The sequence below is a fragment of the Erythranthe guttata genome, chromosome 14 (assembly GCF_056151865.1).
Source record: "Erythranthe guttata isolate IM_541 chromosome 14, IM_541, whole genome shotgun sequence".
NCBI classification, from domain to species: Eukaryota; Viridiplantae; Streptophyta; class Magnoliopsida; order Lamiales; family Phrymaceae; genus Erythranthe; species Erythranthe guttata.
The window spans coordinates 4,877,933-4,904,016 of NC_142546.1; the positions used below are offsets into that span (position 1 = coordinate 4,877,933).

General features: G+C 34.8%; 3 protein-coding genes across 5 annotated transcripts; all 3 read right to left on the minus strand.

Moving 5' to 3' along the window:
* Positions 1–3,914: 3,914 nt before the first annotated feature.
* Positions 3,915–7,408, minus strand: LOC105959988 (protein NRT1/ PTR FAMILY 8.2). 3 transcript variants are annotated; one of them, XM_012984161.2, is made up of 5 exons: positions 7,269–7,408; positions 6,749–6,942; positions 6,335–6,552; positions 5,015–5,568; positions 3,915–4,887 (listed from the first exon to the last, which is right to left on the minus strand). In XM_012984161.2, exons 2-5 carry the CDS (start codon positions 6,855–6,857, stop codon positions 4,053–4,055), a joined length of 1,716 nt encoding a protein of 571 aa, XP_012839615.1. In that variant the 5' UTR covers positions 6,858–6,942; positions 7,269–7,408; the 3' UTR covers positions 3,915–4,052. The 3 variants fall into 3 exon arrangements, with proteins under 3 accessions (XP_012839615.1, XP_012839608.1, XP_088669026.1); XM_012984154.2 differs by having other exon boundaries at positions 7,152–7,378; XM_088812900.1 differs by having other exon boundaries at positions 7,159–7,354.
* Positions 7,409–9,375: 1,967 nt separating this feature from the next.
* Positions 9,376–14,475, minus strand: LOC148764976 (protein NRT1/ PTR FAMILY 8.2-like). The gene is made up of 5 exons (XM_088812901.1): positions 14,394–14,475; positions 13,200–13,363; positions 12,881–13,098; positions 11,647–12,203; positions 9,376–10,416 (listed from the first exon to the last, which is right to left on the minus strand). The coding sequence occupies exons 2-5, from the start codon at positions 13,303–13,305 to the stop codon at positions 9,582–9,584; spliced, it is 1,716 nt and encodes a 571-aa protein (XP_088669027.1). The 5' UTR covers positions 13,306–13,363; positions 14,394–14,475; the 3' UTR covers positions 9,376–9,581.
* A 7,859-nt stretch (positions 14,476–22,334) lies between these two features.
* On the minus strand, positions 22,335–25,360 carry LOC148764977 (protein FAR1-RELATED SEQUENCE 5-like). The gene is made up of 3 exons (XM_088814626.1): positions 25,339–25,360; positions 25,062–25,211; positions 22,335–22,780 (listed from the first exon to the last, which is right to left on the minus strand). The coding sequence occupies exons 1-3, from the start codon at positions 25,358–25,360 to the stop codon at positions 22,335–22,337; spliced, it is 618 nt and encodes a 205-aa protein (XP_088670752.1).
* Between the last annotated feature and the right edge of the window lie 724 nt (positions 25,361–26,084).

Consider the following 26,084-nt stretch of genomic DNA (forward strand, 5'->3'; position numbering starts at 1 on the left):
CCAATACGAGCTTTTGAATCCTACGCCACTATGTCATGGAAGCTGGTTAATCCAGATATATTTGGGTTATGGCATGATCGACTAGGTCACCCAGGAACAACGATGATGCGTAGAATTGCAGAACATACTAAAGGACATCCATTAAATAATGCAAAAATGTTGACGTCGAAAGATTATTTTTGTGAATCTTGTTCAAGGGGAAAACTCATTATAAGATCTTCTACAGAAAAGGTTGGTCATGAATCACCATCATTTTTACAAAGAATTCATGGCGATATTTGTGGACCAATACACCCTGCAAGTGGACCATTTAGATATTTTATGGTTTTAGTGGACGCATCTTGCAGATGGTCACATGTGTGTTTGTTATCCACACGTAACATAGCTTTTCCACGTCTGCTAGCACAAATTATTAAACTCCGTGCACATTTCCCTGATTATCCTATCAAAAGTATAAGGATGGATAATGCTGGAGAATTTACATAAAAAACTTTTGATGATTATTGTGCAACACTGGGAATTAATGTCGAGCACCCAGTACCATACGTTCATACTCAAAATGGATTAGCAGAATCTATGATTAAATGCATCCAAATTATTGCTCGTACGTTGTTGATGAGATCTAAGTTCACTAGTATAGCATGGGGCCATGTGGTATTACATGCATCAGCAATAATAAGATTACGCTCGACGGCTTATCACATCCATTCCCCAATGCAATTGACATTGGGCTTTGAACCAAATATTTCGCACCTACGTACATTTGGATGCGCTGTACATGTGCCAACTCCTCCACCTCAGAGGACAAAAATGGGTCCCCAGTGCCGACTTGGCATTTACGTTGGGTTTGATTCACCGTCAATTATCAGGTTCCTGAAACCAATGACGGGTGATTTATTCACCGCTAGATTTGCGGATTGTCATTTTGATGAGACAATATTTCCAACGATTGGTAAGGACAAAGACGTCCTGAATAATGCTAAATCAAAATCAATCGAAGATCTTACATGGTATGAACAACATTTATCTCATCTCGACCCTCGTACCTCTGAATGCGAAAATGAGGTCAATAAAATCATCAATCTACAAAATATTGCCAATAGACTCCCTGATGCATTTAATGATGCTAGTAGGGTCACAAAGTCCCATATTCCAGCTGTGAATGCTCCAGCTAGGATTAATATTCTCAATGAAAATGAAAAAATGGATGATGGTCCCCCAAGACAAAAACGGGAAAGACCAATTGGTTCAAAGGACTCTATTCCTCGAAAAAGGAAAAGGAAAATTAGACGAAACCACTAATCAAGTGGGTCCTTGTGAGCAAGCTCCAGATGAATCTGTAGAGCCTTATATATCAGAAAAGGAAATTGTAAATCCGGGGAACACCGAGAATTCCATAAGCTATTACAATGAAATATGGAAAAGAAAGTATATAAGCATTGATAATATTTTTGCATTCTCGGTTGCTCAAGAAATGAACCACGTTCAGTAATAGAATGTCGTCAGAGAAAAGATTGGCCTAAGTGGCAAGAAGTCATAAAATCTGAATTATCTTCCTTAGAGAAACGAAATGTATTCGGGCCAATTATTCAGATTTCGGATAATATAAAGCCTGTCGGACACAAATGGATATTCGTCCGTAGGAGAAATGAGAACAATGAGATTGTAAGGTATAAAGCTCGCCTTGTAGCTCAAGGATTTTCTCAACGGCCTGGAATTGATTATGATGAAACCTAATCATCAGTAATGGATACAATCACTTTCCGTTTACTTATTAGTATGGTTGTTCAAGAGAAATTAGACATACGTTTAATGGACGTGGTAACGGCATATCTATACGGTTCATTAGATTCTGATATTTATATGAAAATTCGCGATGAATTTAAAATAAGCAAACCCAACACTCCTCGTGAATTATACTCAGCCAAATTACAGAGATCATTATGGTCTTAACAATCTGGCCGCATGTGGTATCATAGATTGAGTGAATACCTTATCAGGGAAGGTTATAAAAATAATCAAATTTGCCCGTGCGTGTTTATTAAAAAAATCAGAATCCGGATTTGCTATTATTGCAGTTTATGTAGATGATATAAACCAAATTGGCACCCCTGAAGAGCTACAGAATGTTGCTGAATATCTAAAGAATGAATTTGAGGTCAAGAATCTTGGAAAAACTTAACTATGTCTTGGTCTCGAGCTTGAGCATAGAAACGACGGCATACTTATTCAATCAATTAGCATACACTCAGAGATTACTCAAAAGATTTAATATGGAGACTGTTCATTCCTTAAGTACACCTATGGTCGTACGCAGTCTAGATTAAAAAAAGGATCCCTTTTGACCTAAAGAACCCGATGAAGAAATTTTGGGTCCAGAAGTACCATATCTTAATGCAATCGGAGCATTATTGTATCTAGCACAATGCACTAGACCAGATATCTCTTTTGCAGCATTATTTTCCGTTACTCGAGATTAATTGGTTATGCCGATGCCGGATAAAGCTCGCTCTCAAACCGGATATTTATTTTGTTATAACGGTACAACTATATCTTGGCGTTCCACCAAACAGACATTGGTAGCTACTTCTTCAGATCACTCTGAAATTATAGCCCTTTATGAGGCCAGCAGAGAATGTTTTTGGCTAAGATCAGTTATAGCACATATAAGAAATACATGTCAATTAGATATTTATATACATATATCCCATCCGTATATACATATATAAATATATTAGATCCAATATTAGTAACTAGTTAATATTATTAATTAATAATATTGACACCATTAGTGTTTCTAATAAATATTTAATTATCTAATATCTATTTCACAACAATAAATATATATATATATATATATATATATATACATATACATATATATATATATATATATATATATATACATATACATATATATATATATACATATATATATATATATATATATATATATATATATATATATATATATATATATATATATATATATATATATATATATATATATATATGTATATATATATATACATGTATATATATATATATATGTATATATACATATGTATATATATATGTATATGTATATATATATATATATATATATATATATATATGTATATATATATATATGTATATATATATATATATATATATATATATATATATATATGTATATATATATATATATATATATGTTGTTTTAACATGATTTCCACTCAATTTGGAGCTAAGATTGAGGTTTGATAAGTGACAATGCTTTAGAATTGCATTTACTTCAATTCTCTAGGAGTTATTCATCAATATTCACGTGTTCGAATTCCATAGCAAAATTCAGTGGTATGGAAAAAAAACATTTCTTTTTGTTTCAAAATTCAGTTGTAGGAAAACTCCCCATCATTTTGATTTGGCTAAATTAAAACATAAAATTAGACCACTTCTAACTACTACTACTAAAAATAATAAGAATAATAATTTATTTATATATATATATATATATATATATATATATACATGGTTGTCAAAATCATACGATTTACGATTCAAATTGTTGAATAACTCGTAAATTTTAAAAAAAACGTCGGATTTACATTCGATTTGGAGGCCTTTTCGGTTCGAGGCAATGTGGGCATGTAGGAATGACTGCGAGGAGATTGTGCAACGTGTGTGGGACTCGGCGGACAGACTGGATGATATCACGGAACTGCTGCAACAGATGACTGACCGTAAAATGGCACTGATGCAACAGAACAAGCCTACGGTTAATGCACCCGATAAAGAAATCAAAGTGGTTACGCAGCAAATTAATGAGCTTAGAGGAATGAGAAAGTCGACGGCGATCAGGGACGAGTGTTGCGAGCTCCACGGCCGCTTGGAGAAGTTGATCGGTGATAAAGATATGTACTGGAGTAAAATTCCAGGCACAAGTTCAAAACACATTCAAATACAAATAATCCATAATACAAACATGATACAACACGTTACGTGTAGATATAATTACAACTATATATTTGACGCATGTACCATATGCTTTTTACGTGGTACCATCAAAATCAACGAAGAGTTCCGATCGGCTTTTTGTACGTGTACCACTTTGCCACGAGAAGAAACACCCCGAGATTCAGCACACTCAGCACCGCCAACAACCAGTAAAAATAATGGAGGTGGCCGTAGTTAAGATTATCCGGTATCCACCCCAATTTCCCGTTCCGAGTACTAACTTTGGTAACTATGGTCACAAGCAAAGTACTCAAATAACTGCCAAGCGCCACAGTCGTGAGCTGAAGAGCAGAGCACAAGCTCCTCATCGCATCGGGTGCTTGCTCGTAAAAAAACTCGAGCTGTCCAATAAACATGAACACTTCTGCACATCCTATAATGAAGTAATGAGGCACCTGCCAGAAAATAGACATTGGTATCTGTTCGAGTTCGTAGTAGTTGTGCCGTTTTACGTATCTGAGCCGAACGAGTTCGAGTATTCCAGCCGAGAGCATCGAGAAAATGGAGATGAAAAGACCGGTCCCCATTCTTTGGAGCTGAGTGAGTCCGTTCTTGTGGCCGGTGAACTTTCTTGCAAACGGGACTATGACTCTGTCATAAATGGGTACCCAGAAGATGACGCTGAGTGTGTCGAATATGCTGAGAGATGCTGCCGGGATTTCGAAGCTGGATTTGCCTAAGTGGGCGTCCATCGTTAGACCTTGTAGTACGAATAACGTGCCCATTTGGCCGTAGACCGTTGCGAAAATTATCCCGGTTGCCCATATGGGAAGGAGTCGTATGATGGCTTTGAGTTCCTCCACTTGGGTTACCGTGCAGAGCTTCCATGGATTAATTGGAGCTTTTTTGACGTCCGGTTGTGTGTCTACTGCAGCTTTGTCGAAGAATCTGCATTGCCCAGCCAGAGATAAATTTACTCACTTAAAAACATAGATGCTTCATTAGCAATTATCCCGGAAAAAAAAAAAACAATAACCAACGAGAAACGTAAGCATGTTAGTAAAAAAATATTTACGCAAGATTGTTAGTGTGTTCAATCTTGCGGCTCCCTTTGATCGCAGACTCCGCATCGAGGGTTTCATACAAGAGAGATTTGTCGGCAGGAACTTGAACATTATACTTCCTGAAAGACGCAATCACAACTTGACATATCCTCGTGAGAGGACTCCCCCCCGGTTTCTGATTGCGGTACAATCTAGTCCCCGAAAAGAAAAACACGACAGCTATTGCCATTGCGACAGCTGGAATTCCGAAACCCCACTGCCAGCCTACATGCATTTGGATATACACAAGAACGGAAGCAGCAATTAGTGCACCGATGTTTATTACGAAGTAGAACCAATTAAAGAAAGAACTCTTGTGGTTCTTTTCTAACTCGTCCGTGTCGTCAAACTGGTCCGCCCCGAATGAGGAGACGCAGGGTTTGATACCGCCGGTTCCGAGGGCGATTAGGTAAAGTGCCACGAAACAAACTGCGGCTTGTCCGCTTGTTGCGTGGCATGTGTTTTTATCGATGCAGGTCGGTTTTAGGCCGGGGATTGATGCTGATAATGTCAACAGTGTCATTCCCTGAAATAATATTGCAAATATTCAGATTCGTTTCTCGAATTTTGTTTCGATGAGAAACTTACAAGTGTTTCATATTACATCTCATGTAACAAGGATTTCTCGAATAAGAGTGGTTTCATTAAAACAATGACTGCGGGAGTGACAACAAAAACGATATCCTTTCGAGTTTCATTCAAGATTATTCAAATTCATGCAACTCAAATCAAACAAGTAAGCAAACTGGATGAAATTCCTCAGCTAACTTGTTCATTTAATATATGGGTACTACCCTGAGGCAATGTCAAATTACGAAAAAAAAATCTCATGTCTGGGTAATTACAACAACCCCTCAACTATGAATCTTCTTACACGTCCACCCTTATGGTGTCAAATTCAATAGAAATTTCTAGATTCCGTGGAATATTCTCTAGTTTGTACTCGTTTTGTACAAAAATACAGTTTCTGATGCAGCATAATCTAATATTTACAAAATATCAAGCCAAGAGACGCATTTTATGATCATCTTGTTTCAAAATGTGGAGGAGCTCAAACAGGGTAAAACGGGTACAAACTGAAGAATATTCCATATAATCTAAAAGATTCCACTAAATTTGACAACCGCAATGATGGACGTGCAAGAAGATTCATAGTTTAGGGGTGGTTGTAATTACTCAAACAGGAGGGATTTTTTCGTAATTTAACCCTACCTCAAGGATTGCCGTAATTTACCCTTTAACATATATATAGCAGGTTCATAGCAGTTCATAGCAAAACAGAGAAAACTTACAATGACATAAAGGATTGAGAAAGAAGCAATTGTCCAATATCTTCCGAGATATGCATCGGCGACAAAGGCTCCGATAAGCGGTGTGATGTAGCAAGTACCCGCCCAATTGGAGACATTGTTCGAAGCAGTGGTGCTGTGTTGGTTCAGCCTCTCCTTGAAATAAACAACCAGATTCGAACTCATCCCGTAGAACGCCAATCTTTCGCAGCACTCGTTCCCTTTCATCACAAACACATTCAACAAACATATTCAATCACTAACCGCAAAATCCTACTCCCCGAATACCATAAATCCAAATACCGTAATCAGACCATCGAATGCCCATCTCAACCAAAAGTTTAAGCTATTAGTGAAACATATTATTTAATATTAATATCTTCAATACAGACAACATAATATATCGGGAAAAAATACCTAAAATGTAAGGACAGGCTTTCCATGTTCCAGTTCGAGTCTTGTTTGCAGGGTTGTTTTGGTAATCTACAGTCCCATCCTTAGTGTATAAATCATCTTCCTCCGCCATAGCTTCAATACCAATATGCACTGATATCAGTTACCTAACTATATATCTTTTGGTGTATGTATTCTCTCACTCCACACCCCTGAATCTGCAATATGTTGTTAAAATCAAGAATTTCTTAATCAAGAGAGAGAGAGAGAGACTGATAAATAACAAAAGGACAAGAGGAGAAGGTTCAAGAAAAGAGAATTAACAATCTTGCCGAACACAGAATCTCTATTAACTAAATGACCCATTAAAAAAACGAATCGGCAACAAGCTGTTTACAGCGAAAAATGACAAGAAAGAAGATATTACCACAGACCCAGACCAAAATTAAGAATTATCTTAATATGAAGAGAGAACAAGGTGTTGTCTGGCAGGCAGCACTTTGATGAGAGAGAAGCTAGAGAGAGAGAGAGAGAGAGAGAGTACAATTTTGAGTTGATAATACTCAGAGCAGTTGACTTGTTTGAAGAAATGACCGAGAGAAAGGATTTGTAAGTAGTCAACAAAAGCATGTAAATAAATGTCATGGGAAGTGTGGAAAGGAGAAACCAAAGGCACTCCTCACCAGCTGGAGCGTTTGTCTGAATCTTTTTTTGGTGGGGCCCAGCCGGCGATGTTTCTTTATCATTATTTATTACACATTACATCAATTTGCTTTTGAGTCAATGTAAACAACAAAGTCTTGCCCATGATTGATAATACCATGGAATATTAGCTTATGTATCTCTAAGAGCATCATTTTAGTAGTTTAAAATGGGGTCCACATGCATCAATTTCAATTTATTCACTAACTCAAAGATGGAATCCACTTTTATTCCTCCCTAAATTAAAAAATCTCTAATCTCCCTACAAATTTGTCCATGTATATTAAATTACTGCTTTGATTTTTTCCATCATTAATACACTTTTCGTATTCTCTTTCCAAGTCATTCTGCAAAGACAAACAAGTAACCATAAATTAAACAAAAAATTGAACAGCATAACAACTATTGTATGGATATACCAAAATAAAACATCAATACGTATACAAAACACATAATTGAGAGACTTTATAGTTTAAATGTAAACTGAAAATAGGAGTTATAACATGAATGTATAACTAGTATTCGCAATATGGGTAGAAACACCTTGTAAACTGAAAGGATCAATTGTAACATGAATACATAACTAGTATTTAATTTGTATAACATCATTCAAGTTCGCCTATAGATGAATGATGGTAAAATACCACGTACCATCCATGATGCACCGAAAGTATCCTGTAATTTTCGATACAATAACAGTATAAAAAATATCAATACTATAAAATACGGTTGGTACACGGTATTGAGTCAAAGTTTTTGCAACTGTATCACATACACGCCTAATTTATAGCACTATGAAGTTAAAAATTAGGGGTAATATGAGAGAGCCCCTCAAATTAAACTATAATCAATATAAGTCACAACCATAAATTGAATGTTCTAAGCCCATATTTTAGAAAAAAAAAATGGACACACCCCCCTTGAGAATATGATAAACTCATTATACCCTTGTTCTCTTCTCTTCTTTATCGTTTTGTATTTATCTTCTCATTTTTAATAGGTTTTATGTCACATTTATCTCCTCTCTCTCTCATGTCCCTTTGGTGCTTTCTCTTTGGTGTTTAGATTTCTTGGTTGTTTCAATATGTCTCCCACATCACTTTGTTTTTGCGACGAAAGCTTTGATTTGGTGGATATAATCTCGGTCGCGGCTTCTACTTTTCAATGACGGCGTTGAGCAATTCATTTGCTCCATCCGTCAAATGTAAAGATATATCTAGTGTTTTCTTGGTCCTTACAAGATTTTCACTTGGTTTGGATCTGATTTGCTACTATTTTCAACATGTTACAGGTCACTGGCCACGTTCTTAGGCTGCTCGGACTGCCTGGAAGCGCGCCCTAGGGTTCTAAACGACAGATCTAGGTTTTCCAAAAGGGGTAGATGACTGTGGTTGTTTGTAGTTGACTATAGTTGTCTATGGTTGACTATAGTTGTCTGGCGGGGCGCGTTAAGGTTCTAGGGTGAATATAGATGCTATACCTGGTTATTTATACTAAGTGAATTTGAACCATAGTAGATATACACATAATCACACACACTCATGTGTATTGTGCTTTATGGCCTATGGGTGATTATTTAATCAAATCTACGATTCAAATCCACCATGTGTAAATATTCAGGTGTAAAATCTAACTCCCCGCAAAACCTATACCCATTGCCATTCCTAGGAACCACATGAAACTCTATGCAACAGCCGGTTATTAACACCGGATGATTGTTAGCCGTAGAACTACACAAAATCACACACACTCATGTGTATGTGTGCTTACTAGATGGTTATTTAACCTCATGTACGATTAACAAATGCCCGATGTAGCATATAACTTCCCCTGAACCACGGTGAAAGAAGGATAATTACGAGGTTCTTTATTTGTTTTTTACATCAAGGGATGCAAAGCAATGACGGCATTATATTGTTCAATACAAAGATGAAATGAAACACCAAGAATTTTGATAGAGTTGCACCAAGTTTTATATTTACAAAGAAAACATCTTATTTCATAATACCTAAATTATGTAGTTCATTACCCAGCCATACTTTCCAACCAACAACCAAAACATAATTCCAATTGTCACAAATTAATAATTTACAAAATGAAATTCGAAGAAACTTTCCTTAATTCATAATTGTCAAACTTGTCTTCTTTTCAATAATCAGCGCAGAGTCCCGACAGCCTTCTTGTAAGTATACCTCTTCGCTGCCACAACATAAGCTCCCAAGTTGATCAAACTCAAAACAGCCAAAAGCCAGAAGAAATAATGGAGTTTTCCATGGTTCAAGTTATCGGCTATCCACCCGGGCTTACCGTTCCTAGTACTAACTTCCGTCACAATAGTCACCAAAAAAGCGCTCAAGTAATTCCCGAGCGCAGTCGTTGTCAGCGACAAAGCCGCGCACAAACTCCTCATCGAATCCGGCGCCTGCTCGTAAAAAAACTCAATCTGCCCTATGTACATAAACACCTCCGCGCAGCCAATAATGAAGTACTGCGGAACCTGCCAGAACACGGATATCGGCGCCTCTTTCACGTCGTAGCTATCGTGCCTTTTCACTATATTGAGCCTAACTATCTCCAATACTGCGGCGGACACCATCGCGAAGATCGATATGAAGAGGCCTATTCCCATGCGCTGGAGCTGAGTGAGCCCGTTTTTGTGGCCGGTGAATTTTCTGGTGATCGGGATTATGAGTTGGTCGTAGATCGGTACCCAGACAATGACGCTGAGTGTGTCGAAAATGCTGAGGGAGGCTTCGGGGATTTTGAAGGTGGTGTTGCCTAATCGGGTGTTCATGTACTCTGCTTGGAGTAGGAATAAGTTGCCCATTTGGCCGTAGACCGCGCTGAATATTATGCCGGTTGCCCAAACGGGGAGCAATTTTATGATCGCTTTTAGCTCCTCTACTTGTGTCACTGTGCACAGCCTCCATGGATTTATTGATTCTTTGTTGTAGTCCGATTGTACCTCGACTGCTGCCTTGTCGAAAAAACTGAGGATTTCGTAATGTTAGTTGTACTCAAGAATCATGGCTATCAGAAAATCATTCGAATATATAAAACGAAATGAAAAATAGCATGCGTTATTCGCTTCTTTTGGAATAAAATTCAAGAATTTATTGCATTTAGTAACCATGTGTTATATCGAATTACTAGAATAAAATCCTCCAATAATAAAATATTGTTAGCGCACAACCCCTAAATGGTGAGTTTTTAGAAAGAAATTGCTAATAAAATTGTAACAAGGGGATTTTTGCTAATATTTATAACACGAGAACATTTGTAACAATTAGAGTAAACACAAGGGTGTTGATTATATTGTAACAAACCCAAAAAGTAAAACTTCTCACTACGGTATTGAATTCATGAAGGAATTACAAGTAGTGATTTCAACCGGGGGTGGGAATTGGCCTAGACCGATCGGATCGAAATAAGCAAGTCCGGAAAAATTCAGATTGTTTTCTGAAGTAAAAAAATAAGTCCAATTCAGTTTGAAAAAAAATCGGAAACTGGAACGTAACAATCCGTTCCAAAATTGGAAATTTTTGGATTGCTATAGCGGGATTTGGAAGATGCATAATAATATTCATATTATAAGTGCAATTTTCGGAAAAAAAAAAAAAAAGGAATTTTTGGAATTATTTTTGAAAACTAAAATCAGATTGGATTTTTTCAATTTGGAATGTAAAGTAATTTTGTTCCAAAATCGGAAAAATTCGGACCAGAATGAATATCGAAAACTCCATTCCAATTTTCACCTAGTTGCGACCTTGTGAAATGATTTCTATACCAATTTTGTTTTTACACACACACACACATATATATATATACACATATATATATATATATATATATATATATATATATATATATATATATATATATATATATATATATATATATATATATATATATATATATATATATATATATATATATATATATATATATATGAAATGCTAAATCTCACACTAAAATTAAATTACTGAATCACGCATACAATTAATTTTTTTTATCTCTCTGAATTTCTCTACCCAAAATTTGTTTCTCTTATATATATATATATATATATATATATATATATATATATATATATATATATATATATATATATATATATATATATTATAGTAATGCCCATTAATTAAGTTATAACTAACTCAAGCATCAATTGGTTCATGCAATTATATTTACTAAATTTCAACAAAATCAGCCACACATACCGGAATTCAGTTGTATGGTCAAGTTTGCGGCTGCCAACGATAGCAGCAGCCTCCGCATCAGAAGTCTCGAACAAAAGAGACTTATCCTCCGGCACCGCAACGCGTCGTTTCCTCAAAGAAGCCACCACCACCTGGCACAGTCGGGTGAGTGGGCTGCCACCCGGTTTCTGATTACGATACAAACGCGTGCCCGAGAAGAAAAACCCAACGGCCACAGCCATAGCCACCGCAGGCACGCCGAACCCCCATCCCCAGCCGATGTTCACTTGGATCCACACGAGGACCGAAGATGCAACGAGCGCACCGATGTTGATTGAAAAGTAGAACCAATTGAAGAAAGAGCTCTTGTGCCCCTTTTCAACCTCATCTGCATCGTCGAATTGATCGGCACCGTATGAGGAAACGCACGGCTTGATGCCGCCGGTTCCGAATGCCACAAGGTACAATGCGACGTAACACACTGCAATTTGGGGATTGGTTGCAGTGCATTCGTCTTTCTTGTGACACGTCGGCCTCAGGCCCGGGACTGAGGCCGATAGTGTCAATAGTGTCATTCCCTAACGAAATAGAACAAAATGCGTATAAGAAAATATATTAAGACAATAAAATCAACTAAGATAAGATTAAACAATTTTATAAAAACCACCATTATATTTTTAGATCATAGGAGGTTCGATAAATAATTTGCAAATAATCAAGATCAAGGCTATTTGTTCCACAATTTCAGGCCGGCTGAAAAAACTTAAGATTAAATTACAAAAGTCAGTAGAATCCCATCAGGTATTCATAATTACCAAAAAGTCCCTCTAACGGTTGACCATGATTCTTAGAAGAAAAATGTGTAAAGTTTATAATGCCCTTAATTTAAATAAAATTTTAAAAATTTGTAAAATTACCAAAAACCCCTCCAGTATCGTTAGTTAGTAAATGAATATTACAGTTTACCACTTCATGAAATAATATTATTACAGTTACCCTGAGGGTAAAATCAGTATTTTTGAGGAATATTCCATGAATTAAAAAAGATTCCATCAAATTTCACACCGTAAGGTGACGGTTTAAGAAGACAACAAACTTTAGTGGGTTTTTTTTATTGATAATTATGAATACGTGAAGGGTATTTTTGTAATTTAACAAACGTTCAGGGTGTTTCTCGTAATTTACCCATTATTTAGTCAATCATGCCCAATGTTACCGTACCATCCAGACGAGGCCTTAGGATCGGAAAACATACCATGACATAGATGATAGAGAAGCTGGCAATAGTCCGGTATCGTCCGAGATATGCATCGGCAAGAAATGCTCCGAGCAACGGCGTGACATAGCAAGTACCCGACCAAATCGACAGATTTTTCGAAGCAGAAGCACTGTGTTGATTAAGCTGATTGGTGAAATAAAGCAAGAGATTCGAGCTCATTCCATAGTAGGCCAATCTTTCGCAACATTCGTTTCCTGCATGCAAACAGAGAAATCACAATTTCAAGAAATTGGAACGTACATATAATTATCGGAAATTTTATGAGAACTTTCCCGAAAAGACAAATAATAGGTACCAAGAATAAAGGGGCAGGCCTTCCAAGTTCCCGTTTTATTCCTATCGGCGGGATCGTTCTTGTAGTCCACCGTCCCGTCTTTCGTGTAGTTATCCTCCTCTGCCATTATCACTTCAAGAACCACCGTTTATGCGTATGTATATATGAAGTAATTATATAAAGCCCTGGCAATAATGGAACAACTGTTTGTTAGCAACACGAGCAAATTATTAGTTCGAAACCAAAAAGTCGTAGAATTACTATAAAAAGGAAAGACAAGTAGGTGTGGTAATACATAAATAGAAATTTTTGCTAGCTTAGATGCCATGCCATATTCTGTTGAAAGGAATATACAATATAGGCTTTTTTAGTTGCATACGACAGCTGCGATACAAGTTGCACTGAAAGTTACACGGCTTACATCTTATTATTTATTCGAGGATTGCGTGTAATGTTTCGATCGAATTTGCTCTATTATTGAAATAATTGACCAGCATAAGTTACTCCCTCGGCAAAAAAAATTTATTTGTCATTTTTCCAATTTGGGTTCTTATATTATTTGTCATTATAAGAGTTTCGATACGTCCTTGATATATTTTTAACTATTTTTTTTTTATCATTTATTGTTATTATTGTATAGAGAGAAATATATTGATGGGGCTAAAGATAGGTTCACCTATCAATTTGTGTCTAGTGATAATGATTGTATGAAGGGTTGGGGAAATATAATGTTGAGTTTCTATTAAAAATATTGGCTATTTAACCATTGTTTTTAGTCAATGTGCATAAACATTCGGATTGAATTTAAGGGATTTGATTTGGAGAGAGGGTTTTTCGAAATGAAGGAAGTATTATCCTCCCCGGAAACAAAAGAACATAGTGTTATTATACGAGAATATAGATTAAACCAGTGCACATATATGATTGACTGCTCCTTCATTACCAAAAAAAAAAATAATAATAATAATACTTTTGTCCCTTTTGAAAAAATAAAAAAGAAAAAGAAAAGCTTTCTTCCTTTTTCTTAACCTAGAATTCAACAACCAAAACATATATATCGTTTTGTAGATTATATAGATCTCATGAAAATCATAAAGTATATGAATGAAAATACTAATTATAAAAAATAAAAATATCTTCTTCGTTTCCTCTAAAATCTCTAAAGCATAAAAGATCTTTCGAAAAGCTCGAAAACAAGAAGAAGAAAAAACTAACCTTAATTCATTTCTTGAGTTTTGTTCACTGCAAGACTTTCTTATCAATTTATATATACGAAGAAATGGTTTGAACTTTGAATGTAGACAAAAATTTCAATCACCCGTATATGTGGTAAAGTGACTATTAATAGTCAAAATTCTGAATGATCCCTTGTAATAAATAGGAGTTGATTTTGTGTAATCTTATTTTTAATGCAAAACAACGTACGCAGTTAATGAGACTATGACATTTTTGTTAACATGATTTTGTATTCATATATAGATCTATTACTTGTTTTAATTATATTACAGAAATATATATCTACCAAGTTTGACCAACTTGCAAAAAGTTGGGAGTATTCTAATTCTCCTCGTTTTCTGTCCTGGTTCGGTATGGTTAGTTTAAGGTTATATTAAGAGATTAAATTCTGAGTGAATCGGTCTATATTTAATATAAATCGAATTCCATCAATTTTTTGACATGTGCCACTCTTTAGTTTTAACTCTTAATAAATCACGCTGATTATAATTAGGGTTGGAGGATTTATGGGTTCTGCTGAGTTTTCCTTTTCCTTTTTTTTTTTAATATTAGAATCTAATTATATTTTTATTTAAACTATTCACGTGTAAATCATCTTATGATATCCGATTTTCCTATTAAAACAGACAATCCGATCTAATTTTGCACCCTTAAATTAAATATATATTTTCATGTTTGACCAAATTGTATCAAGTTGGTTTGTAATTCTCCTCATTTCCCATACTGGTTTGGTATGGCTAGTTATATATGGGATTTATTATTATATCCTACACATGATCAATTTTACATTATAATAACGGGTTATTTGATAAACATCCCTATTGAAATTTGACTTCCTTTTTCATAAATTATTTATTTGTAACTGATATTTAACTTAAATCCAATGGGCTTCAAAAATTATATATATCCCCATTAATAAGTATAATTATTTAAAATAAAAAATACGGTAAATTGATGCAAAAATATCTCTCAAAATCACATTACCGAAATATCCTCCCAATAATTATCCCCAAATCACGCTCGAAATCCAATTTGGCATCATCGTTGTCCTTTGTTTTCAGCAGTCCCATCCAAACAATGGATACTGTTCTTGGTAAAAACTGAGAACATAAACGAAAACCGTAATTTTTTTTTTGTGTGTTTTTGAAACTGCAAAATGGTATGTGGTTTTGAAGTCTGCACGTATGCTAAATATATTATTTGGTTTCTGGGTTTTTTTGAAACCACTTAATGCTATCTGTTTTCAAATACGTAATGCTGTGTAGATTGTTATGTGGTTTGCAGCTGTGTGGCTTGTTTTGTTGCTTGTATTAATGTTAATTGGTGGGGTGCATGGATATACATTAGTAGAAATTTGCTTTTTACTACGAAATTTTTTGCTACGGTCAAAAGCCGTAACAAAAGGGACCTTTTATTACGGGATAATTTTGAAGTCGTAGTAAATATTAGGGTTTACCGTAGCAAAAAAATATTCGGTACGGCCATTTGTCGTAGCAAAGTTTTTGTCACGCCCGTATATACTACGGGGCAAATTCGTAGCAAATGCGTAGCAAAAGTCTTTTTACTACGAATTTGATACCTTTTCGTACGGTTAATGGTCGTAGTAAAAAATCATTTTTCTACTGGTGTTATATATTATAGTATATATGCACAATGAAATCTGCACATATGCATAAAATATTATGTGGTGTATGGAATCTTTTGTAAACCACATATATGTGGTTTATTACACGTACACTATGTGGTGGTGTTGGTACTTATGTTACTCTTTATGGGTTGGGAGCAGAAATAAATAGTATGTTTTAGTTATTGATTTTAATGTATGTATAATTATTATTATTTGTTTGAATTTATAAGCAGTGTAAATTATATGGTTTTGAATTGTGGTAATATGCAGAATATTGTTATGTGATACAACTTGATTGATGAAAAACACATGTGTGGTTTAAGGGAAATTATATTTGTTGATGCAATGTGTATTTGGAATCAGTATGCTTCAATAAACTGATACATTGTCAATTGTAAGCAATTTATAATATTTTACTAAATATCTGTTGGTTTGAGTTTGGTATAGAATTACGTGCCTAGTTTGAAAAGCAAATTGAATTATTTGGGGAGTTGTAGTCAATGTTTATACATGTCCATCAATATTAATATTATTTATAACAGTGATCCAATCACGGCTAGTATGAACTTACAACGTTTGCGAAAAGCCACGGAAATTGTTCTGTATTTTCTTGAGACGCTTTTCCTTCTCAAATAATCATATCACAAATTCTTGTTATAAAAATACCCATTACATTGAAATGGTTCACCATAATCAAGGGATAGGAATCGTGATCGTGGGATTATGAAAATGTGTTGTTAAGATATAAAAGGAAAAGATATTACATATGTTTTTTTTTTCAATCCTAATATATACGTTACTTTTAAATTAGAGGTATACTTGTGATAATTTTTTATTTTTTATTAATAAATGTTGAATTGGATTTATCTTAAAAAGTTGGAAAAGAATTTGGACTCATTGTAATTACACTTGTGTAATGGGAGGTTTTTGTCAAATAATCCCTTATAATAAATCGGAGCTGTTGGATATTTTGACTATTAAAGTCAAATATAATTTAATATTTTAACTTTTCAAAATCCATTTTATGTATTTATTTAAATAATAATCGAATTTATTATTTATAGTTAATGTGCGGTTATAAATAGCCGCCCACTAACTATAAATAAGAAGATTGTGACGAATTTGTTTTCGTCACAATATTTTATGACGAAAACTTTAGTTCGTCGCCTAGCACCTTTCACGACAGGGCCTACGCGACGAAGCGTGTGAAGAAATTAATTGTCACATTAAGTTTCTTGTGACGAATTTTTGCGTCACATAAAACATTTTTTCTTTTTGTAGTGAATTATTTTTCGCTTAGTGGGTAGTTATTTAAGCACATGTTAATTAATCCACTAATACATTATTCTACTAGCCCGTTATCCCTCTTCGTGTGTTAATTTCGTGGAGGGTAAGGAGTTCTCAAATACTATAAATAGGAGAAGAACTAATTTCATTTCTCAACCTTTTCTGCAGAGAGTTGAGAGCACAGAGCTTCAGGTGTTGGCAACATTTTCTATAACACCTAGTTTTCTTTATGATTTTCTCACTACATAATTGAGTCTGTTTTGCATTCAATATCATTGAATGTTGGTTTGTATTCCTAGAGTGCTGCTAAGCAATATTGTCATAGATTCTATGGATTGGTGTGCGAAGAAACCAACCTGTGATTTCTTCATAGAAGAGAAGATCTTGGCTTCTCATTTGTATTCTTTTCAATATTATTAGTGCCTACCACATCAATATTATTTTTTTATCCCTTTCATATTGTTTGATTTGTTGACCGATTATGTCTACTATTGTAATATTACTGTAAGCACAATAATATTATTGTGTTTGACGGTAATATTACTGTCGTTACAGTAATATTACTGTAGTTGATAGTAATATTACTGTCAACCACATCAACAATAATTCGGCTTAATCCCACTTTGCACCCTTGAAATGAAGCATTTTGACACTTTGCACCCTTGAAAAACAATAAAAACAGCACCCTCAAAACACAATTAATAATTCACAATGCACCCCTTAATTGAATAATAAAGGATAATTCATTATTTTATCGATTTTTTTTCCCGATTGCAAAATAACAAATTAAATTGTTATTTTCTCCAATCTCCAACCTAATTTTTAGCTTACAAAGTGCGGAAAAATAAATCACACCGGATAGTTGAAAGACAATTATATTTTCTTACAAAATAAAATCAAACAAACATGTATCACTAAATTATTCGGTTGATAGATCTTTTATTGTAATTGGTAGAAATATTAGGTAGAAATGTTTGGAAGAAAATGATTTTCAAATAACTTGACAACGAAATAGATGAAGGATTTTTCTTTTCCGTAAAATATTGTTCTGTTATAATTTTTCAATACCACGAAAAAAATAAATTAAGTTACCTTTATTAGCTTTAAAAACTCATGTGGGGTGCATTATACATGATATATTGTGTTTAGAGGGTGCAAAGTGCTATTAATTTGTTTCAAGGGTGCAAAGTGATATAAATTTATTTCGAGAGTGCAAAGTGCTATTAATTTATTTCAAGGGTGCAAAATGCCAAAATGGTATATTTCAAGGTTCAAAGCGGGATTAAGCCATATTAATTCTTTTGGTTTTTTATTACGTCTGCCTTTGTTGAACCGTTAACATATTAATATTACTCTATTACACTATAAAAGCGATTTTTGTTGTTGTGTTAATATTACTGTGTTAGAGAGTAATATAAAAATATTAATGGTTAAACAGTAATATAGTTAATATAACTATCAACCACATCAATATTATTATTTAAACGAACCAAAAAATATTGAAGAAAAAATAATAAAAAATAAAAATAAAAATAAATAAAAAGTCAACGCCGCCGGAGAATGGCGTTTACCACCGGTCAATGGTGCAGAAAAAAGGAAAAAAAATCAAAAAAAGTCAACGCCGCCGGAGACTGGCGTTTACCGTCGGTCAATGGTGCCGAAAAAAGGAAAAATAAATCAAAATAATTCAACGCCGGAAACCGGAGGTCAACGGTGACGATGGACGAAATTGTAGTTAAATTGGGTTAGGGGTCAATATTGAATAATTTATGAAATTTAAGGTCAAATTGAATTAAATGATGAAATCGGAGCATATTAAAATGTGAAAAATATTTTAAATTTTTACATAACCTCTAAACCTTGTCATGATTTTTTTGTAAAAGAGTTTTTTTATCTCATCATCTTTATGAATAAATAGTCTACGATGGGCTGATTTATAATAGACCCTAGTTGCAAAAAATAAATAAATAAATTCTCTTATTATATACGCGGCAAACCTAAAAGTGAAAATTAGGTGCGCTGAGTATTTCAACAACCTTGGAGAACGTACATACGGACGGTTGTGATGGAATCGATTATGATAACAACTTTGAAATTTAGTGAATCTTAGGTACATGCTAGGCAACTTCTGTGAATCGGAAGTCGTCGAGATACAAGGAAAAATCATGCCGGGAAATTCAATGGAGGACAATGTCATGGAAGTTCGTTATATTACTTTTACTGATTTTTTTATTTTTGATTATTTTCGATCTGCGGAATCTGTACTCTAGAGTTTTGGTTCAATATATGAGCGTGATTTTGTTTGATAGGTCTTGCGATGAATGTACGAGTTTGCTAACAATTTTATTATTTTCATCGAATAATGCTAATGGATCTTGATCAATAAATATTCCGAATGCCGACGAGTATGTTCCAGTGAAAAACTATGAAGTAGAGTAAGATATTAGTTTTATCTGTTGAGTGAAATTACGAGGTTTTGGGAGTCAAAAAGTTAATAAGTAGAAAAACAAAGAATCTTCCGTGTTTGTAAATTAACTACCTCGAATCTCGTTGCAGGTCAAATTCACTCCCATCCCGAACTGAGCAGCCAGGCTAGTGGAGGCAAAGATGATGTAATTCTACAATATGATGTGAATGAAACGGTACGACTCTCATTCCGGATAGAAATCAATTGTCTAGATTATTGACATTTAAAAACGAGTGAAAATCGTAAAGCGGGCTTGGCTTTTTTTCTCATTATATCTCGTGAAGTAATCGAATCAATTAGAACTGAATTGGGAATATGTCAATACTCTGTCTCAATTGCACAATTCACAAGATTCTTTTTCTGAAAATGAGTTCGTTTGTATTTTCCTTTCTCTGAAAATGAGTATGACTAAAAGTCTGGTTACTCGGAGTGAAGTCAGCAAAATACATAATCCACGTAAAATTTCACTCAGATATTACATTGTGAATTGTGAATTAGGTACAGCAAAACCGATATTATTTGTGTTTGCATGTCGAACATGCTAAAATCGTCTCCTGACATTAATTTTCATGGCAGGAAACATGTGATACAACGCGTTATGGTGCGAGTATGGAGTTTGTATTGACTAGTACTAGTAGTAGTAGACGGAGCATGGCAGAACTTAGGGATATGAACGATATCCGAGGATATCTTAGTATATTGAATCTCAAACATGTTACGACAAAGGAGGAGGCTGCAGAGGCTTGCCTCTGGAAGAAAAAAGGGCTCGTAAAGGTGGAGTTGTCGTGGGGAAATGTTTGCGAAGAAAAGAACCCGAATCACGAGGAAATTCTAAAATCTCTCCAACCACCTATAGGTATCGAGCTATTGGAAATATCCAACTACCGAGGCGGAGCGGCACCATTCTGGATGGGCAATCATTTATTCAGTAAATTGATAAAGGTGGTTCTTAGCGACTGCACATGCTTTGATCCTCTACAGTCTCTTGGCAAATTGCCGTTTCTGAGAGTTCTCTATATATTCGGAAACAATGAGGTGGTAGAATTCAATACCTATTCGTGTAGGAGCGAAAGTGACGGCGTGGCGTTCCGTAAGCTCGTGCATTTGGTACTAGATTCGATGTCGAAGCTAGAGAAGTGGACGCGCTTGGAGAAGGGTGATTTCCCGGTTCTAACGTATCTCGCTATATTGAGGTGTCCGGATTTGTTAGTCTTCCATCTGTTTCGCATTTGGACTACCTTTCTCATTTGGATATAGCGCACTGCCCAAAGTTCTCGTGTCTGCCTGATGATGGGTTACCGCCCGATCTTCGTTTGTTGATGATTGAGGATTGTGCCACCACACTAAAAGATCAGTACTTACGCGGTAAACAAGGTGACGAGTGGCTGAAAGTTGCTCATGTGCCTCGCCTCCGCATTCACTGAAGAGGTTTCTCATTTCAACAACTTTTTTTATTTAATTCATACTTCATTGGTTATAATAATTTATGTAAGGGCATCGATTTCTTCTTCTTCTTCTTCTTCTTCTTCTTCTTACTTCTTTTGTTAGTGTTATCGTTCGAGTTGGGTCTTACTTCATTAGTTATTACGAAACTAATTTTTTTTTTTGATATATTTCAAGTTTTATTGCAGGTAAGGTGACAGTTGAAGTTTCATTCAAGGATTGTTGTACAAGCTGCCCAAAATATCCCCGAGCATAGTGTTGAACGCTTGGTAATATAATTTTATCGTATCAACATTCAAGAACATTAGATTTGGCCCTTCTCAGAATTTTAATATTTATTATTTATTTCAATGTTTTAGTACTATCTTATTCAGCTTACTCTACTTTAATTAATTTGAGTGAGCAAGTCCTTCAAACTCAATGCAGAGCTAATCTATTCTTCTATGCTTCTCCTTTATTTTTTATTTATTTTTACTACAATCTTACTACAATGAAATTATCATTTATACTATTTTTTTTAAGATGAAATAATATGAACTGGAGGGTGGAATTAAGGAAATTGTGGGACGGGATTCAATCGGCGCTCGTGCGCACGGAGTAGAGAAGTAATTCTTGGTTCATCTCAACGTGCTAGTTCACTTTATGCACTGTTAGTTTCCTTTCTTCCTAACTCTTTCACCTATTATTTTTTCCTTGTTTACAGAATCATTTTATTGATACTTGAAATAGCAAAAACTTTATTATCACGCGTTTATTATAATTAGCAAAGAATTGGCCCTGAAAAACTGATTCTCCCCATTGACTGCGTTTTTCGTAAAGATCAGCTAGGTATGGATCGTTTGTAAGACCGAATTTAGCAATCAATGCAAACCATCTATCTTCGAATTCGGGTACGGAGCAAGGCATATTCATTAAGTTGGAAAATTCTGTCGAGAAGCCTGGCTTTTATGTTTGATTTGACATTATGTGAAATATGCCAGCAACAAAGCCGATAGGCTGCTTCAGGAAACACAATACTAATGGATGCAAGCATTGCCCCGTCTTGATCTGTCAAAACAACTTTGGGTGGCTTTCCTCCCATGAATTCTAGCAAAATTTACAGCAACCACGTGTATTGTTGAATCGTCTTCTTGTACATAATAGCAACTCCAAAAATACATGTGCACAAATGGGAGTTGACTCCAGAGAACACTACTTGATAACAATATATCTTGGTCTTGTAGGTGCTGTCAAATACTAAGACATCACCAAACTCCTCATACTCGACTTTTGATATTCCGTCATGCCAAAATATTCTTGTTTGAGCTCCACCTTGATCGATACCGTGTTTGTATTCGAGTGTTTTGTCTTTCAACTTCATCACGTCAAGTAAATCCAATAAAGTATTCACATCCCCTGATTCAATCTGTTTCAACCTTTCATCGTTCAGGTAGTTGTACGCGTCCTTCCTATTTAATACGCCAGTTGCACTGCCTCCACCAAGATGTTCCAGAAAGTCCAGAACTTGACTAGCTTTGAACCCAACATTGTTAGGATAGTAGACTAAAAGTCTCGCTTTTAGTTATATAATTTTATTATTGAATTAATAAAATTGTATATTATCATTTTTATGAGAATCTGCACTAGGGTATTCAATGCATTAAATTGATTGTTTGTCAATTTATTAAAAGCATAAGTCTAATATTCTAATAGTATTAAAAATGGTGTGCTACGGCGCACAGAAAGATCATTTTGAAAGTTCGTTTAGAATATAAAGATAAACGTTCACAATCTAGATGGAAATGGACTAACTATTGGTAAAAGATTGTAGCACAATATTTAAGTGATTGGTCTTGATCACAGTAAACAGAGAATAACTTTTGTAGTTGTTGTTTTGACTTATTGTGCTAGCACACCCGGCATGTGTTGAACCGGACAAAGTGAAATAATTGTTTCATCACTGTTCAAAATGAAACTGTATTATTTCTAGTTGACAGTAAATTACTTACTCTCTTAATCCCTAGATAATTAACGTACATATTTAATTGATGATCTCTACTTTGATGTCACAATGGGAGAGATTCCTATATTGAGTCAAATGGCCCCCAGTGCGTTGGGTAGAGACATTAAGAATTAATAGGTGGAAATTAATTATCGAAAGGAATCCACATCTCTGAAATATGAGATTGATAATAACCCTTGAGTAGCTTATAAGATTTGTTTATGCCAAGTCCTGGCCAGGTGGATTTCGTATCCGGCATACTCAAATAAGTTAAGCGGGTAAGACTCATGAAAAGAAACCATTTAATTTATTTAGCAGTGAATAAATTATTTGGTGGTTATAAGATTTCTTAATGTGGGGAGAATCTAAGTAATGATCGACCGGAGCTCGAATGTAATATTTGAGAATATAAACGGGAGTTCAATAATTATTTGGTAGTGGAAAATAAATAATTATTTAATGATTAATTAAATGAATTCTTTTAAGAGTTTGGATTTAATTAATTATTAGTTGCCCGATTTATATTTTCTCCTTTAGTCCCTATTGTAGCCCGTTGGATTTTTTAATTAATCGAGAAAATAAAGTTCAACCAATATTATATATTGGAATTAATATAGCCGAAAATTAAGTCCCCATTGGAATGCAATTTTCGACTATATAGAGTTATAGAAGGACTGGGATTTGTTTCCATGTAATCATCTCTATGTGGGACTCTAATTCCTTGTGCTATATTTAATAGAGATTAGGTTGATGAGAAATAAGTTTTTTGGCTACACGCCTATTTCACGCTGGAAGAGAAATATTTTTTCTCTTCTTATTTTCTCTCTAAATTTCTCGATTATAGGTTTAGATTTCTTCAAGTACAAGCCCACCCTTGTAGAAGAATTATTAATCCGGGATATACAATAGAAGACTATAGGTTTTTAGAGCAACCATTTATTCCCGAATTTTCTGAGCAGTCCTGCGAAGAAAATCACCATAAATCAACCGTTAGTCGGATAGGCACGGAATTTATACAGTAGCTTCCCAACCCTTAGATCTACTATCCGTCTGAAGGGTTTCTCGATCGGATGAACGATCGCGGAGATATCGGTGAAGGAAGAGGACCGGAAATTTCTGGACAACAGCTTTTACGAAGGTTGAAGGCTTGACATGGATCCTCGTTCGTGCGCCGAAGATAGAAACGGATCTGCTCGCGAAAACTGTTAGTTGCTAGATTAGATTTATTCCGCTTTAAACGAATCTAATCAAAGCATGTTAATAAAATTAAAACCGGCTAATCTAGAACCTCTTGCGAATTTTCATTGAATCCTGGGCTTCACATCCCAACACATGGGTCATCGTATCCAACATTATCTTTGTTGTTGGGGTCAATATTGTGTACCCAATTTTCCAACAAATAAGCAGGGGTACATTTAAATGAATTTGATGTGTAAATTTCAAGCAAACGAACATTTCCAATACAACCTAAGATAGAATTACCTATTGCAATGAAGAATATGGCTGGTATTGGGGGTTTCCATACTGTGATTATGCTTAGGCTCGAAGGCAGTCACTATGTATCTCCTAGTAGAACGATTGAGAGCAACACAAAATAGAGCAGGGCATCCACACCGCGTCTCTGATCTATGACCACGCAATCGATCGCTTTCATAAATTCTCTCCTTACAGTGGCCCTCTCGAGAAAAACCCATACCCTATTCAAAATGATGCCGCCTATCATTTTCATAGATTTCTTGCGAATGTTAAATACAAACAGTTGCGTGAAACATTGATAATGCGCACCTGCTTCGTTTGCATCAACAAATGTTAATGTTGTAAATCATTAAATGAATTGCAGACTTTCATCGTCTGTGTCGCCATTGTTCCCTTCCCGGTTTGAAGTCGAAACACTTTCTTTCGCCTTAGTTGACGAGGTTGAATCTTTCTCGCCGTTGTTGTGCTCTAATTCATCCTCGATGTTGTGCTCTAATTCGTCGTCGCCGTTATAATCTAAATCGAATAATGCGATTAAACTTAATCAAGAATATTTCGACAAACACCTAATTTTTCAAATAATACCACAATTGTAAATTGAAAATTTTCGCCAAAAACTCAATATATTCAATTACTGAGATACCTGATTCATCAAAAACCGACATCCCTAATGCAGCGGTAATTTCACCGGAAATATGTGGGATTACCAGCCGACAAAATTCTCGTCAAAATTAGAAAATGTCAATGACAGGAGCAGGAGAGAATTGTTGAAGAGATGTATAAAGATAATAAAGTCATTTCAGATAAATTTATTAATTTTATTCTTTAAATTTGATTTTTGTAAAATAAGGGCATTTAGGAAAATGCACAATCAAAATTTAAATAATATTTGTTTTTGGACACGTGGCGGCCAATGAGATCCTAACAGACCTCAGGCAAAAATTAACGATCGAATACTAGAAAGACCCTAGTTAGTCTATCTACTGTCGTTTATATGATTGTCCGTGCATATGCAGGGTATTGTACAATGTCAAATTCATCCAATGCATTTCGAATTACAAGACCTCTTTTTCATTATATAAATAAATAAACATTCAGGGCCGGCCCTGGGAGGGGTGAGCAGTGTCCAATTTCATATGGGGCCCAAATTTTCAGTTTTTAATATATATATTATATATTTTTATGTGAAAAAACGTTTTATTGTTTTAAAAAAATCATTCTTCTATTTTTTTTTCAAAAATAAAATTTTACTCTTTTATTTATTTTTATTTTTTATAAATCTGTTTTAAAAATATATTTGAAATTTAATGTTTTTTTTATTCTAACATTGACTTACACAAAAGATTTTTCTCTAGACATTAGTATTTTCATACTACAGTTTATGAGGTT